This window comes from Nipponia nippon, unplaced genomic scaffold (assembly GCF_047370975.1).
Source record: "Nipponia nippon isolate SJK-2023a ecotype South Korea unplaced genomic scaffold, ASM4737097v1 scaffold_4, whole genome shotgun sequence".
Lineage (NCBI taxonomy): Eukaryota > Metazoa > Chordata > Aves > Pelecaniformes > Threskiornithidae > Nipponia > Nipponia nippon.
The window spans coordinates 109,956,728-109,973,812 of record NW_028262358.1 but is presented as its reverse complement, the minus strand read 5'-3'; the positions used below and the strand labels follow the sequence as shown (position 1 = coordinate 109,973,812).

At 47.0% G+C, this 17,085-nt stretch overlaps 1 protein-coding gene across 2 annotated transcripts in view; it reads right to left on the bottom strand.

Moving 5' to 3' along the window:
• The window catches only part of GRHL1 (grainyhead like transcription factor 1), a 44,966-nt gene that overhangs the window by 11,575 nt on the left and 16,306 nt on the right, over positions 1-17,085 (bottom strand). For both annotated transcript variants that reach the window (XM_087776316.1, XM_087776315.1), the window contains exons 9-10: positions 7,958-8,116; positions 631-718 (exon numbers count right to left, since the gene is read on the bottom strand). In XM_087776316.1, the coding sequence (XP_087632442.1) occupies positions 631-718; positions 7,958-8,116 (247 nt within the window). The remainder of the gene's footprint in view (positions 1-630; positions 719-7,957; positions 8,117-17,085) is intronic.

The following is a 17,085-nucleotide window of genomic DNA, read 5'->3' as shown; positions in this document are numbered from 1 at the left end:
AGCAGCTCTGCTGGTGAATAATTAGTCATCCAAACACAGGATCTGTTGCAGTCATCTGCAGCAGTTAAAGGAAAGATACTCAGCAGGAAGAAGCTGACATGCTATGGTGCTGACGCCTTCACATCTTTCGTATGTGCAGAAGCAACTTCTATTGAAATTATTTACTAAAGACCACTTTGCTCTAGAAGAATGGCTGGGAGGCTGGAGGCTCAGTCCCAAGGCTGCCACTGCCTTGCTGCAGCATTGTAAACACATTTTTAACGTAAGTTAAAGCCTAAGTTTAGGATCAAGCTTTGGAACAGCTCCAGTTCTCGCTGCCACCTGGAGCTGCAGGGGCTCCAGCCGTGCCCAGAAATCCCACCCTCACCCTGTCACTTCAACTGCTAAAACCCATACCTGATTGAATACACAGCAGGACCCTGTCTTGGACAGGAAGAACTATGTAGAAGTGAAGTCCTAAGTGACCCAGTATGTTGCAAAAACACGATTAATGACTCCATAAGCAACTGCTTAAAACAAGCACTATTCCATAGCGGATAAAAAAATGACTTAAGAGATCTACTGCACAAGTTATTTGTAACCAAAATGAGATCTAGTATTTAAAATACCGATGGAATAATTTCTACTTACAGGCATTCAACTGAGAGCTGGGGTCAGTGCACTTGCCTTTTCTTTTGCTTTGCTTTCGCTCTTCATCCCTGATCTTCCTCTCTGCTCCCTGCCAGACAAGAGATTAAGGGAAGGGGAGAGGGGGAGAGAGAAGGTGTTTTTAGTTTTTTTGGGCAGTTTTCAGCTGCAGAAGCAGGACCACTGATTCTTCCAGAGCTGTGTTTCTGGAGCTCCACGGTACCTGAGCTGCAGGTTTGCCAGAGCGTTTACTTTTGAGTCCTGTCAACTAATGAAATCCAACAACCATAGCTAAGATACAAACCCTTGCTTTTCTTTCAAGTCAGATGGGGATACGATGACAAAAGATACCCACAGCTATAACAACTGTATAAAGCGTGAGATAAAAATACATCTGAGGTGTTTAAAACAATAAAAAAATTGCAAGTTCCCTCAGTTTAAGAGTTCATTAGATCATCATTAAATCCTGATCTACAAAAGTCACACCACACTTGGATCACCAAGTGCAAGATACCTTCCTGCATGTTGCACACGGCGTCGGCAGCAGTTATACCAGCCTCCACCGATCTCAAGCTGTAGCCATGCGTCATTTTAAGACGACATTATTTCTTCTCTTTTTATCAGGGCCAGGTTATGGTGGAATCCACAGATACCTAGAGTGGGTTCATGCCTGCGCAATTCCTCCACGGCCCTCCAAAGCAAGCAGCAGTGGGGAGAGCCATATTTTCTGCAAGGTGCAGGCAGCTATGACAGAGAGAGAGAAGGAAGGAAGAAGGTTTGTATTGGAATCGTGTTCATTCCTCCAGCTCTGCCCAGACCTCATACGTGACTGTGGGTTAAGTCAGAAATGTCACGTTGCCAATTGCATGAGGTGATAAGCCCACAGTAGATCCCCAACACTCAATCCTGGCACTACCACCAGATCACTGCCCAAACTGGTATACACAAGTTCTACCTGTCTCCCAACACCCTCCTGCAAAGCAGGGTAAAAGGTAACAGTTATCTGGCCACAGCAAGCCATTATTTCTCATTCCCACTCCTGCAAAGCTGCCAAAACACACCCACATCCTTGCACGGTGCTTGGGGGAAGACTAGATTAGCTATGGTAAGTGAGATGTCAAAAAGCACGTGGCGACGGGGTGGGAAATGGTACCTGACAGGACACAGCATGGGAGAAGGGCAACAGCCCTCCTAACTTCCCTGTAAATCAATACCCTGTAGGTGACAGGATGCCTATGCCTGCTGGGTAGGAGTGGGCATGCCTGCACTAGCAATAAAAAGGAAAACTAGCCTAGATATTTGACGTGCATTAACATATATCACCTCTTCTCCCACCTAACAACAGGGACACAAGCAGCTTCAGGCAGCTGCTGTAAAAAAGAGAAAAATTACTAACGAAGACACAGGCATTGCCAGATTTGCTTGACCCCATAAAGCTGATATAGCCCACTGTAGTGAAGACATCCCACCGACACCTCAACACAGCTAGACCTGCACCCCTCTGCAAATTGCCTGACCATAATAGTGACAACATCTCAGCTTGACAGCAGGAAGATCAGATTTGGATCCAGACCTGTTTTTTACCTTTCATGTGGAAATAATAAAGTTCTGCTACTCAAACATTGTGCTACAGAACAGCACCTGCTTCCTTGTGGAGAACAGGCTAATCCATCAAAAGCACACATTTTGAGAAAACCTCTACCGTTCCATACCTACAGCCAGAGTTCTGCTTGAAAGTCAACGTGTTCCAGGCTACAGGGGCCCAAGTAAACACATTTCAAAACCCACATAAAAAAAATAAAGTCATGTCTCGATAACAGGCTTTTCTGCCTTGTCAGCAGAGCTCAGTGACAGCCAGGATCAGACACTTTTGAAGAAAAGATACTGGCAATCCTGTATTCCACAATTACAGAATAAATAAGCTTGTAAAAAGAGGTTTTTCCAACTTCATCACCTAGAGAACAGCCTACAGTCTGAAAAGCAAGATTTCACACTCTTGTCTATGTGTTAAAGGCTGCAGGGTTATTTTTTGTTGTTCTTTCCCTCAAAGTCTCCAATTGTGTAATGGACTCTTGGGCTGAGAAAGGGAAGCAGCATTTTGGGGAGAGCTGCCATCCCTCCCTCCCGCAGAGAAACATGATGTATTTGATAAGCGACAGAGATGCAGGGACAGCATGCGATGTCGAGTCACAGCACAGTGGGACCTGGGCCCTTCATGGCACCACGGGACTCCCCGTTTCCACACAAGGGCTGCATCAGTCGGATGTGCTCCGACGACGGAGGGCTGCCCCCTGGCACTTCTCTGCACGCCCTCTCGTGCTGGGTGCAGCTCTGGCGCACAGCCCATGAACTGTTCAAGCTCTTCTCCTGCCCTGTGGCCCCAGCAGCTGAGCTGCCAGGGGATACTGATGGACCAAAAATTGGACGTGAGCTGCCAGTGTGTGCTTGCAGTCCAGAAAGCCAACCGTATCCTGGGCTGCATCAAAAGCAGCGTGGCCAGCAGGTCGAGGGAGGTGATTCTGCCCCTCTGCTCTGCTCTGGTGAGACCCCACCTGGAGTACTGCATCCATCTCTGGGGTCCTCAGCACAAGAAAGACATGGACCTGTTCAAGTGGGTTCAGAGGGCTACAAAGATGATCAGAGGGATGGAACACCTCTCCTCCGAAGACAGGCTGAGAGTGCTGGGGTTATTCAGCCTGGAGAAGAGAAGGCTCCAGGAAGACCTTATAGCAGCCTTTCAATACATAAAGGGGGCTTATGAGAAAGAGGGAGAAAGGCTTTTTACCAGGGCCTGTAGTGACAGGGCAAGGGGCAGTGGTTTTAAACTGAAAGAGGGTAGGTTTAGATTGGACATGAAGAAATTCTTTTACAATGAAGGTGGTGAGGTGCTGGAATGGGTTACCCAGAGAGGTGGTGGATGCCCCATCCCTGGAGGTGTTCAAGGCCAGGCGGGACAGGGCTCTGAGCAACCTGATCTCATGGAAGATGTCCCTGCCCACAGCAGGGGGGTTGGACTGGATGATCTTTAAAGGTCCCTTCCAACCCAAACCATTCTGTGATTCTGTGATCACGCAACAGAAGGACTGTTGCACATCTGCATCAATGCTGCCTCCAGCTGCCTTGCACCATCTCTCTCGCTGGTTCCTACCTTCCCGCAAAAACCTTCCCACAGCACTGCCCATCGCTACAAGAGTAACAGCAGGTCCCAGAGGACAACACTAGCTGTAGCCTGTGAAATCCTGTATTTAATCTTCCCCATATGCATGCTAGCTGAGGCGCCATTTACAGCAGAGGTCACCTTCCTCTGGGATGGGTCACCCCCACCCCTGCACAGCCCAAACATTGCTGGGCCAAGCCTGAACGAATCTTATGCTGTAACATGCTACAGGATGACACCATTACGCTCATACTGCTTTACTCAGGTCTTGAAGCCACATAGGATTAGATGAAAATCAAACGTCCTGGGCACCTGTGGACCCCCTTTCCACAGAGAGGGCGCGAAGGGGAAGACAGAAACACATGAAGAAACTTGGTCTCAGAGGCAGCAGCCAAAAACTAGAAACAAGTATTGGCAGCTTTCCCTTCCACCCCAAGCATAGGGACCCTCCTCCTTCACTCCTTTCCCACGCAAAGGCCACCACACAACATTAACTAAACTGTTTGACCTTTTGTGGGATATCTATCAATTTGTACACAGAAAAAAAGAGACAGCAGAGGACAGCCATGCCAGCATCTGGGTTCAAAGTCAGTTCAGGTGTGCAATGCAAGCACAGCGGTAACAGACAAGGGAATAAAGGGGACCTACACAGAGCCGTCCCTGTTAAGTAGCCACAGCATCATCATTTTGTGCTGTTTTCTCCAGCAGACCTCCACACTATAGACTTGGCCCTCCACGAAGAACACGTGGATAACAGCACTTCTACAGGTGAGAGCGGCCACATGAGCACAAACACATTAAGGACTGCAATACGTGTGGATACTATAGTAACGATGGTCCTGTAAACATTCAAGACCAGCTGACCGATTACCTAAGATTCAAAGCAGGGCAGAAAATGGGTGCTCTTTCTGAAATGCCAGTGTTCTTACAGGAGCCTGGAGAAGATGGCCGGCATTGGGGTCTATGAGTCTATCGGGTTTGTGTGGCAAGGTGTTGGTAGCAGGGGGCTGCAGGCGTGGCTTCCATCAGAAGCTGCCAGAAGCTTCCCCTATGTCCGACAGAGCCAATGCCGGCTGGCTCCAAGATGGACCTGCCGCTGGCCAAGGCCAAGCCCATCAGTAACAGTGGTAGCGCCTCTGGGATAACATATTTAAGAAGGGGGGGGCAACTGCAGCTGAAGAGAGGAGTAAAAATATGCGAGAGGAACAACCCTGCAGACACCAAGGTCAGTGAAGAAGGAGGGGGAGGAGGTACTCCAGGCATCAGAGCAAAGATTCCCCTGCAGCCCCTGGTGAAGACCATGGTGAGGCAGGCTGTCCCCCTGCAGCCCAGAGGTTAATGCTGGAGCAGACATCCACCTGCAGCCCGTGGAGGACCCCACGCCAGAGCAGGGGGATGCCCGAAGGAGGCTGTGACCCCACGGGAAGCCCGCGCTGCAGCAGGTTTGCTGGCAGGACTTGTGACGCCATGGGGGACCCACGCTGGAGCAGTCTGTTCCTGAAGGACTGCACCCTGTGGAAGGGACCCACGCTGGAGCAGTTTGTGAAGAACTGCAGCCCGTGGGAAGGACTCATGATGGAGAAGTTCATGGAGGACTGTGTCCTGTGGGAGGGACCCCACACTGGAGCAGAGAAGAGCGTGAGGAGTCCTCCGCTGAGGAGGAAGGAGCAGCAGAGACAACGTGTGATGAACTGACCACAACCCCCATTCCCCGTCCCCCTGCGCTGCTCAGGGGGGAGGAGGCAGAGAAATCAGGAGTAAAGTTAAGCCCGGGAACAAGGGAAGGGTGAGGGGAAGGTGTTTTCAGATTTAGTTTTATTTCTCATTATCCTAATCTGATTTTGATTGGCCATAAATTAAATTTCCCCAAGTCAAGTCTGTTTTGCCCATGACAGTAATTGGTGAGTGATCTCTCCCTGTCATTATCTCGACCCATGAGCCTTTCGTTATACTTTCTCTCCCCTGCCCAGCTGAGGAGGGAAGTAACAGAGCAGCTTGGTGGGCACCTGGCATCCAGCCAGGGTCAACCCACCACAACGAGCCACAGGTCTGCTCACAGGAGCACTCGCCCAGCGTCTCAAACAAGCGTTTGAGTACAGAGTCTGATTCAACGTGGTGACAAATAGTACTCAGCTTGTTGGCGTCTGTCCCCAGCTCTCATTGACGGACCCAGACCGGATCTGAAAGGCAGCAAACTTCAACACCCTTTCTAAAAATGCAAATTGCAGAATCTTCAGGCACCAGCCTCACATTGGCTGCACGTTCACAGAATGAACAACAGCCGGACTAAATACAGAAAAGTCATCTTTCCTCCTTCCCTCCCTCCTCTTTTAATTCAGGTACAATTTGCAAAGTATCTGGAGGAATAAAGCAGGAGAAAAGGTCAAAATCCCAAAGGAAAATAAAAGATACACTGGCATTACTGTACTACTAGATTTGCTGAAACTTGTGCTATAGACTCAAATGGTTTCCTTTAAGCTATGTACTGACTACACGTCTGCCCTTTTATTAGCCAATTTGTCTTATTAGCAGTGGCATGAGCCTGTCAGTAAGTTTAGCACAGTGTCAGTAATTGACTGGACAACTTATGAGTAAAAGATCCCCCCCCTTCCCTGCAGCAAGTCTATACTCACTGGTATTGTAGAGAATACAGGCTGATAACACACAAGACTCCGAGACAATGAAAGGGCTTTAGACGACACACTTGCCTCAGTCTCATTTTAGAGGAAAAAGAAAAGAAAAAAAGAAAAAAAAGAAGGGGGGCAGGGGGAAAGGCCTGAAGAAAGCCCATGAGAACCAAGCCTCTTAGGCTTACTGGCAAGTCTTTAAGATAGCTCTGGAGAGCATTCATTAACTCCCTGGTAAATTCTTTGCAGAAATCATCACAACAGGAGGCACTTGAAGGAAGATGACTAAGTAGCTTTACACTGGCAGGCAGCTACAGGCAGCTCTCCCAACCACGCAGGAAAGCAGAGGGGCCTATTTAAAAGCATATATATGGACAATAAAACGTGGCAGGATGAGTCAATGGGATGCTACAGCAGAGGCAGACTGTAGAGGGCTCTATATATTTTGGGAGGTAAGTAGAGGCAGAGCAATGGCTCCCAATATTAATCTTTGCAGCAGTCCCCTGGGGGATGACGAGGCCAGACCGCACAGCGTGCGACTGGTGCACAGGACTCAAGAGTGGGGATCACAAGCCTGCCTCAGACCTGTAGCTGCTGTCACATGCAATGAAGACACAGTATGGATGCAAAGAATGAGAGGCTCTAATCAAGTAGGATGCAACAGAACAGGACGTTGGAGTGGTTCAGTGATCAAAAGAGGGACTGGGGAAGTCTAGGCAGCGCTCATCCCAGCCTAGAAAGATCTTGGTCACTCTGGAAATAGTAACATTGCACATTACTTGTTCTGGCCCTTCAAAAGACTGTTCTGGGAGGAACGGGTTACAAAGATTGGGGAAATGTCCTTTCTTTGTAAACTCAGTTAAGTTTTTACAACTGCTTTCAGCTCAGCTCCTGCTGTGTTTCTTTCACAGCTTCAGGTGAACAGTGGCTTTGGGAAAGGTGTTAATTCTGTGTGTGCTAAATGCATTAGGCAGAGTAGTCAAATTACAGCACCCATCCAGCTTGTAAATGGGCTTCGTTATACTGCTGTATCTCACAGGGGCACAATGAAAACAGCAACATTTTCTGTTCACAAGAGGTGCAAGTTGTTTGGGTTTTTTAATAAAAAAATGCAGTAAGAACACACAAAGAAATTTAAAAGGACCAACACAACACAGCTTCGGCAAAAAGACAAGCCTCCACTTGCTCCAATCAATTGCAATGATTTCTCCTACTGAAGGCACTCTGCAGGGCTTTCCAGTGTCTGGAGTACTGACAGCCAGTCTCCACCACTGACTGACCTTTCTCCAAAGTCAATGCTCAGGAACACTTCTCAGCACTCCAGCATTTTGAGAACAGCAAATTTATCTGAGGTCATCATAACATCTATGAGCCAAGTAGAAGGGGTTGAAATTTTTTCCTTGCAAAGGCTGAACACAGATGGGAGTTTTCAGAGAGCCAAAATAGCAAGCGGCAGAATTAGAAGGAAAAAAAAAAAAAAAAAAAAGCTGCTAAGCTGTGGAATGGCCTTTCCCAAAGGGTCACTGGCATATTGACCCAACCTTACCTTGTCACAGAAGACTTTAATCTGGCAGTAGGCTCTGTGGACAGGTTTGTTACTCCTGTTATTGTAGCTGTAGGTGTCAATCTGAAGATTCAGGGGCAGGCCTTTAACTCCCTTCTGAGAGGAGAAATCTGTGCTGAGGCAGTTCACGGAAATGAAAACCTGCAGAAGAGGAAAGCAGCACCCGTCAGTAGTGACACATAGACCCCCGGCTGGGCGCTGAGCAAGGGACTACTCAGTGAGCACCGAGATCTCAATGCTGGTCCTTGTCACCACAAACAGGACCTTCTGTCTTCTGAGAGATCAGGTAAAATCCTCAAGAAGCGGTATGACATTCTTAATTCTTTATATAAACCATTACAGGGCACAAAACCACTTTGTCCAGAATGAATTTCAACTCTCCACACTTTATGAAGACTCCACCCATCTCCCCCACGTATTCCCACCCAACAGATCTCAGATGTCATCATCAAACTTTTAGCAACAGGAATCCTCCTACACCCAGCCTTCACTGGCCAATGTTTTACCATCTTGGTAAGAATACAACCATGCTTTGAAAAGTTTACATGACTTTGGGCAAGTTACAACAAAGCTTTCCATGAGTTTTACATAAGCTGCTGTGAGCACAGCTTGTGCTTGAAACTACTTGGGGTTTTTTGTTGTTGTTTTTTTCTGAATGATATTAGAAGCTTTTAAAAAACATTAGGCAATACGTTATCTTTAAACACAGGAATAATGCCATTATTTCAGTGAAAGAGTTTCTGGGCTTTACACTTAAAAAGATGAACACCATTTCAAATATTCCCCAGTAAGACCTACAATACCCTGTTAATGTTCAGATCAAAAGGGAAAGAGTAATATTTTCATTATTCTAATAAAAAAAATTTAATTATGGGAAAAAAGAATTAAGAGTGATTTTCAACATATCTAATTTCATTTTCCTAATCGCCTAAAAAAAAAAAAAAAAAACAACAAACCAAACACAAACCGACAACCAGGGAACAAATCCAATGCTGCTTAATGGAAGGAAGAAATATCCTTGTGCGTATATGAGCTCATAGACCAAAGTACTTCGTATCCAGAACATGGGCTTGCTGTGTGCTAGGGCTTTTCTCCAGACACAATGTTCATTATGGGCATGCCTCAGAAGAAGCTGCAATGATTAATTACCAGGAATTTACGAGCTACCAAGACCTGCAGTGGCTATGCTCCTCTGCCTCAAGAACAAAGCTGGGAACCCACTGCTAAAAAAAATAATAAAAGAAATCAAAGCCTTGGGAGTCAGAAGCGCCTTGCCAGAGATTTTGCAGGAATACTGTCCCACCGCCCGATTGCTCACTTATTGTGCTACTGCCACAAAGCACCCGCCAGGCAGCCTCTGCAGTGAGTTAGTGCCACCTCCCGGAGCCGTCCTGGTGTTGCAAAGTCTCAAGGCAGGTTTTGAAAAGCTTAGGGGTTTGGGTTAGATTTGTGGTTTTGCAAAGTGCTTATCATGGGCTTCTTCACACAGGCTCTGCAACATCCTTTACTAGTTTTAACAAAAGAGGGGAAACGGAAATATAATAACTATCACTAGATTAGGGATATAAGCTCTTTTTTTTTTATTCCCCATATATAATACAGTAAAACAAAAAGCTGGGGCGGGGCGCGGGGGGGGGGGAGAATAGTATAGATAAGCATCTTCTCTCGTAATAACTTTTCTGAATGTCCAAGATTCACATGCAATTTCTTGCAGCCCCTGTGAGCCCCAGCTGCCCCAGAGCAGGGAGGCAGGTGCCAGCACACCAGCTCGGCCAACAGTCCCCATCCCTCCCCTTGTGCACGCACACCGCCTCACGGAGCTGGCAATGCCCCCGCCGAGTCCCGCTTGTGCCAAGGGGAATTGAAATGTGTAAAACAACATGTAGATCATGCCGGCAGAGCCCCATCCCCAGCCACCGCCACTTGTTCTGCGGTGGCCCAAGCCAGGACAGCACGTAGGGACAGCAGCGCCGAAGGTGAGCCAGCATGCAATGCCCACTCGCCTTCCAGCCTGTGTCTCAGCATCCCAAACCCGTGCTATTCCAAGACAACTTTTTTTGAAAGCATTAAATACATTCCAAATTGCAGCCAGGAAAATTATTTTAAAATAAGCTCTTCTCAATCTTCCCCAGACTAACCCAAATGATGGCTTTGCCAGCTTTTATCCACCCCCCCTTCTCTTTCTGCTACCTTCAGCTTTACAAGGGCATTTTGCCCGCAGCGCTGGCACACCCCGGGGGAAAGCTTCAAGGAGTTTGAAGAGCTGCTTTCACCCACTTCGGAGCTAGGTAATCAGATGTATGCACAGCCTGAATAATTGTGTTCCCTGAGCAGGGGTTTTGTTTTTTAAAAAGAGCCTCAGCTCTGGTGTTTGCATATTTTTACATTTTAAATTTTAATTTTAGATTTGTTTACCCGTACTGAATATTCACACACAACTCTCACGTCTGTATGGCGAAATGACTGCGTTCTTCAAGAAAACATGCCCGAGCAGCTGTGCCAGCAGGTCCACCACAGCCTCAAAATTTCTGTGAAATCCCTCGTTTGAGTTTCAAACCACTGGACACCAGCGGACTCAACGTACAGCATTGGCCACCAGTTCCCTAGAAAGCAGTATCACTTCTTTACCAGATAATTCAGGTCTATGTTTCCAGTTTTCATGGCTCACCAGCCACACAAAGCCCATGCAGCACACTGGGCTCAAGGTAGAAGCGTTGGTCGCAGCACAACAGACCCATGCTATGGCAGCAGAGCTGCGTGGGTATCTCATGGGAATTTGGGATTGCCTGTCAGATGACAAAGATTATCCTCCTACTTTAGAGTCTCCCTCATTTGATTACTTTTTGGCTTTAAGCAGGTGACTTCAGTTTCATGCCATTTAAGTCTTCAGGACCCCGGGCAGGAGATGACAACTAAAACCTAATCACCTCTCTGAAGCAACAGAGAGCCAGCCTGTCTTCTCCTGTTCATACAAAGCCATTCCAGCTCAAAAGGATCATCAACTTCTCCCTACCCATCCTGTAACTCCTGTTTTTGAGCAACTTCAGGTTGCCTCAAGTTCCACAAAAACAGAGCTGTAGCAAACAGCTTTTCCAGTTTGTGCTAAAACAGTTTCAAGCCAGGTGCTTTTTGTTCAGGAAGGTTTGACTTGCGTTCTAAAAGAAACGTAAGGCCAAGTGACTGCGCCAGCTACATCCCCACCCCAAAATTGCCAGAAGAAAGAAAAACGTAACCGCAGAAGTTGCTCTGCGTCTTCAGCCTGCTGAGCAAGATTCCTTTTCATGTGTCCAACCTATTTTTCTAAGGGCAGTTCCGCATTCTCAGCTATATTAAGATTTGTTGTTACTTTTAAAAAAACCATTTTCATCTCACCTCCCAAGATTCAACATAAAGACAGCACTTAAAAATAGAGCATTGTCAAGCCCCAGCACTTACAAACATGAGTCAAGCCCTCCAAAGTTACGCAGATTTTCTTTAAAACTGAGATTTCTAAAAGGATTAAAAACCTGTTCTCAAGTTATTTTGCTTGCTTGGCAGTTAAGCCTTTAGTCTATATTTGAATCATATTTCCAGGCTTTTCTCTCCAATCAAAGCCAGTTTTTATTTTCCTTTTCTTTTTTGTTGGGTTTTTTTTTCGTGCTTTTTTATTATTATTAATGAAAGACGAGATTCTCATCGAGACAAATGACTCCACAACGGCGAGGTTTAAAGATAAAAACACCACACAGCATGAAACCTGTGAGCTGGTATGAGCTGTTAAGCCCCCAGATCTAGTGATGTTCACCCCAACACACTACAGGCCCTCCTCCACCCAGCACCAGGCTGGGTTTCCCGCAGCCTGTGGCAGACGAGCAGCAGCCCAGCCACACACAGCGAAAGACCAAGGGCAGAAGGATTAAAGCACCTCCTCCGGGATCACGCTGGAAGTCAGTGTGGGAAGAAGCCAGACCTCATGACTTCCCAGTCTGCTTTAACCACCCGACCACTCGCGCCTCTCCTCGCCTAACTCAGGAGAAACACACCGCGCCTACGTTCAAATCTACGAGAAACAATCTTCCATTTTAATAATGCAGAAAAAAAAATTAATCTGGTGGCTCTGCTGTGTGCCCTCAAGGAAGGGCAGCAGAGACAGCCAAGTTCTTTCCACACAGCACCTTTTTCTAACAAGATCTGCCTTTCAAACAAACCAGGAAAAACAGCCATAATTAAAGGGCAATCAAAGAGCTCCAGGAACCTCGCTGTCAGCGAGATGAAAGATGCCTTTTTTAAATGAAGGCTTGCATACCCAGATCTCTTCTCCTTGGTTTATCTTGGACGCCGTGCTCTTTTGTCACACAAAAAGCACCAGCAATTTTTATTAGTCCAAAGGCTACATATGCAGCAGCTTTAGATGAGCTTTAGATCTTGTACAGCCTCTTCGGTCTCACTGCAAAGCAAAGTTGAAAAGGAACAATATATAGGTACACATCAACAATGTCTGCGGTTGCCATAGATAATAGCAAGCAACTCATCTGAGTACTGGCACATGGCAAGCTCTGGCCAGTCCCCAGCAAACACAGGCATGGGTAAGACTGTAATGGCCACGTAACAGATCCCCCCGTCATGCAGTGTCTTGTACGTCCTGCTGGATAAGACCCTGTACAGACAGACTCGGGATTATTCCAGTTTGATCACCTTGCTCTGCATGGCTTTCATTTCAATCGAAGACAGGTAAATTTAATTCATCTCCTCCTATTTGTGCTCCATTATATTTTTGTACCCAGAGGATGAAGATGTCACTTAATAATCCAAGTCCATTGGGTATTTCTTCCTCTATTGAGAATTCAGGTAAAACTTTAGCTCTTTTCTAGCACTAGAAGGCAAAAGCCTCTCATTTTCATGTTATCTTCAACTTAAAATTGTCAGGATGTTTTTGATTTTGGATTATTGTGTTTGGACAGAACACAGAGTTTGGACCCTACAACGTAACAACCAGGGACAGGTTAAACTGCGATGAGCTTCTTTCCAGGAGGGCAGTTGGATACTGTTTTTCTTGACTGTGGCTAAATGATTTCACTGTTCTGCCCAAGACACAGTAGGTGAAAGGACTCCAGCGTGCCCTGGGACCATTTCCCCAACACAAAGGCAGTGTCTCACCTGTGGACCGATCACCACACATCCTACTGGCAGACCAGCCTGAGGCCACACGCAGCCGGGACCCACGGGACCTACGCTGCGTCTCGCTTTGCTTTCCCTCGGAGCAGCAAGGCCCTCCCCGTGCTCTCCGGCTAGGAAGGGCAGCAGTGACTGCATGGCTGACTTGATCCACATGTTATTTTCACTTTTTACAGGACAAAGGGTCACAGAAACCCTCAACCAAACTGATGTGAAGAGAAGCCTTTGAGACTACAACAGCAGATTAAAAACCAGTGGAACAAATAAGGTAAAGGATCCATCAGACCTAAATAAAAGGACTCGGTAGGGACCAGAGGACACAAGCAAATCCCTCCTCTGCCTGCACAGACTCCCTCGGAGAACCAAGACATGCACCATCCAACACTGGGGAGCGGGAAGCTACACAGCTATCGCCAGCTACACAGCTATCGCCAACGCCAGGATGCAGCCGCTCCCCACCCCGGCTGCCAGCAGGAATTCTGGGAATGTCAGTGCAAAGCCCAGCAGCCGCCAGGTCACTTGGTCTCCCGTGGATGCGTGTGCAATTCAGGAGTATGCACCCATTTGGTCACAGCACTCCTTGCTGGCTAGCTGAAGGAGCAGCCCTAGGCCTAAATTCCACAAACGACTCATTTATCAGCCCTCCACTAAAGAAAAATTACCCGGAAGCTCAAAGGTTGTTATTTAAATGCTGATGGCTGAAAGCATGTGGTTTCTCTAAAGACTTGGACAAATATAAACATAAAAGGGAAAAATAAAGGTTCTTTTCCTAAAGATTTGTCCACATGGGTGTATACTAGACAGGCCTTAATGTGCTTCATCTATGCCATGAGCTGGCTGGATGCAAATCACCTTCAGCCCAAAAGCCTTATAAATGACACCAGCGCAGCTCTGAGCCCTTGGAAAGGCAGAGCTGTCAGGCTGGGCACCGCGCTGTGCTAACGTAGCTGCACGGCTTCCAGGATTGGCGCTGGGTCACGGCCAGGCAGCTCGGCGTGCAGGCAGGGCAAGCACAGGTCTGCCTGCACACATCCGCGGAGGCACGTCCTAAGAAAGCAGTGCTCGGAAGACTGTTCCGTCTTTAAAAGAAGAAGGGAAAGAAAAAAAAAAAGCTTGGTACAGATCACCTGAGAGGTGGCTAATCTTACTGCTCTCACATTCATTTCTTCACCTCCCACATCCACCGCAGGTTTTGCATCAGCAGGAGGCGAGCCAGGAAAAAGAGATAAAAAAAATTGGGCAACTCATGCAGCTGTGGGCTCCCCAGCCGCCTCCTGCCTTCGGGATCGGACGTCCCAAATAAGGCTTGTCTGGCAGATGTGTGATAGGGCCGCATCCGTCCCAGCTCCGCTCAGCCAGACCCAGCACCGTCCTGCTTGCAAGCCCACGGAAGTTACTTTGCAGTCAAACCTACCAAGCCGAATTTGGATGGCTGACACAAAACACCTCGCGGGTCCCACACCACACCAAGGAACGCTGAGTGGGAAATAGGACCCAGCCCCCAATAAGAGAACATCCTCCTAGCAAGTTCATTCCATCAACAAAACAAAAATGAATAGTAATGAAAGGAAAATAAATATTCCTGCTCACAAAGAGAAACACTGATTGTTATTCCAACCTGTTCTGAGGCAAGGAAATACAGGAATGTCTCTGCTCGCAACACGTGGGAAACCTGGGGACTGAGGTTCCCAGTCCTAATGATGCTTCCTCCCACCCCATGCTCTGATAAGATAAAGGTGCAGGGCCAGGTGTCAGCTTTTGTTAGGCTGGTTGGAAAGAAAGTAAAAACAGCAGTTTGGCAAAAAAGTGGCAATATGTAAACAAACAAACAAAGCCACCCCAAAAAAACAACCCATCCCTCCCAAACAAACAAAAAACCAAACCCCCAAAACAAACAAACAACAAGAAAAACACCTGCCACAAAACTGAAAGAATTAAGTCTACAAAGGCACAAAAATGGCTGAAAAGGAAGTGTTGCCATCAGGTGTAAGAGGAATAGAGAAAAGGAAAAAAAAAAAATCATCACCTCCCAGTTTTCTCTATAGAAAAGCTAACGTCAGGAAGATTTTTCTTTCAGTTTTAGGAAATACACTGTGAGCTCCGTAGTTGGTTGGAAGACCAGCTGGATGGTGGAATTTGGGACACCAAATTCTGAAGAAAAACTGTGAGGTGAAAACCTGCTTCTAATTTGCAACACTTAAAAGCAAGGGCAACACATGCTTGTTTTTAAGAAAACCCAGGACAGAGTAGGGAGAGGTCTGCATTAAGAGGCAGGTAAGCAATACTTGCTATGACTTTCCTATGTCACTGCTCCAAAGGCTGCGTGTACTTGTGCCTCAAAGTACTTGTGGTCTGCAGCCTTGGCTTCAAACCAATCTCTTTTCTTTAAGTATGTTTGACTCATCATATTTCATAGTTTCATTTCCAACTAGCCAAACCTGTACCTCCTCAATGCTGCTGAAGGTGGCAACACCTTCTTTAATGAGGCATATGACTGCTGTTTCATTACAATGGCATCCATATAAATGCATGCAATATTCATCAATCAAAAAAGGTGAAATTCTTCCTACAGTGAACACCAAGTGAGGATTATACTGGAATAAACTCTTGAAATAAATCAGCGGTTCACACCCCAGTCTTACTTCAAGTTGCAGCAACAGATCCACCCTCTCCAAAAATTGAGCTCATGTGAACAAAAAAATTCTGCCCAAGAACTTCAGTCAACACACATGAGGATCTGCCAGAAGACCACCCTCGTTGCCCAATCTGCTACTTCGAAAGGCCAACCCAAATTAGCCACAAGTTACCTTATTACAGGACTGTTCCACCTTTCTTGGACACACACACAAAAAAGAAGCATCATTTAATTGCTCAGGGCGTCACTTAAGAGATACCACATCACCTTCCCTTTGATGGAAAGACAGCAAAAAGCTCTATCATGATATTCTCCTGCTCGAAATGCCGGTTACACCCTCATCATGTATCCCTTTTTAGTAGAAAGGGTCTTTTCACACAGAGCATCTGGCTTACAATGCCTTTTTTTTTTTTTTTTTTTGTTGAGGGAAGGAGTGGGAGGACAATAGAGCCCTTAATGTGCAGTGACATCATTTTTGGCTACAGTCCCACCATCCAGCCTAAAGCAAGCCAGACAGAAGACCTCCATGGGGACCCTTCTCCGGGAGCTGCTGGAAGCAACACTACATTTCAAAACTGACCCACTGGCAAGCGCAGAAGGGGTGCCCCAGCACAACAGCAGGGTCCTCGCGCTGTTAGGACTACAAAAACGGGGCAAGGTGGCTCTTGCAATCACCGTGCAGACAACAGCTCGCCCTGTTCAGACACGAGGCCCCAACCCTCCTGCTCCAGCAGGCAGGAGCTCAGACGGGATTTGAGCAAAGCGGGATCCAGCAAAGCCAGTTAACCCTGGGGAAACCGATCTGTCCAGATTGTTCAACTGCCACTGACCTGAGAGCAGGCCATGTCCCCAGGCCAGCGTTAAGGGATAGAGAATTTGCTTCACAGCCTAACGGGTAACACAACAGAGGTAACAGGACGATGGCCAACATTATGAAGAGTAGCAAGAAACACTCAGAAGAAATGTGCATTTAACCATGCGCATAGTGGCAATTTTCATTAGAAGACCTCTAATGGGTACCAACCAAGAGAAGGAGAACTGGGCATGCCGCACAGACCTGGGAAGAGATGGATCCCAGTCTCAAAAACTCATGACCTGAACCTACAAATGCTTCTCCTGATTGACATACGGAGCTCAAAGATGCAAAAAAGGGCTGCAAGGACAGGATTCCTCTTCTCTACCCTACCTGTAAAATCCCGATTTTAAAGATGGCCAAGCCTGCTCAGTCAACGAGGAGGGGCAGGCACCTCCAGAGAAAGCTCCATCCCAGCTCTAGACACCCCATCCCTAATGAAGTCACAGAAGCGAAAGATGACGAGCT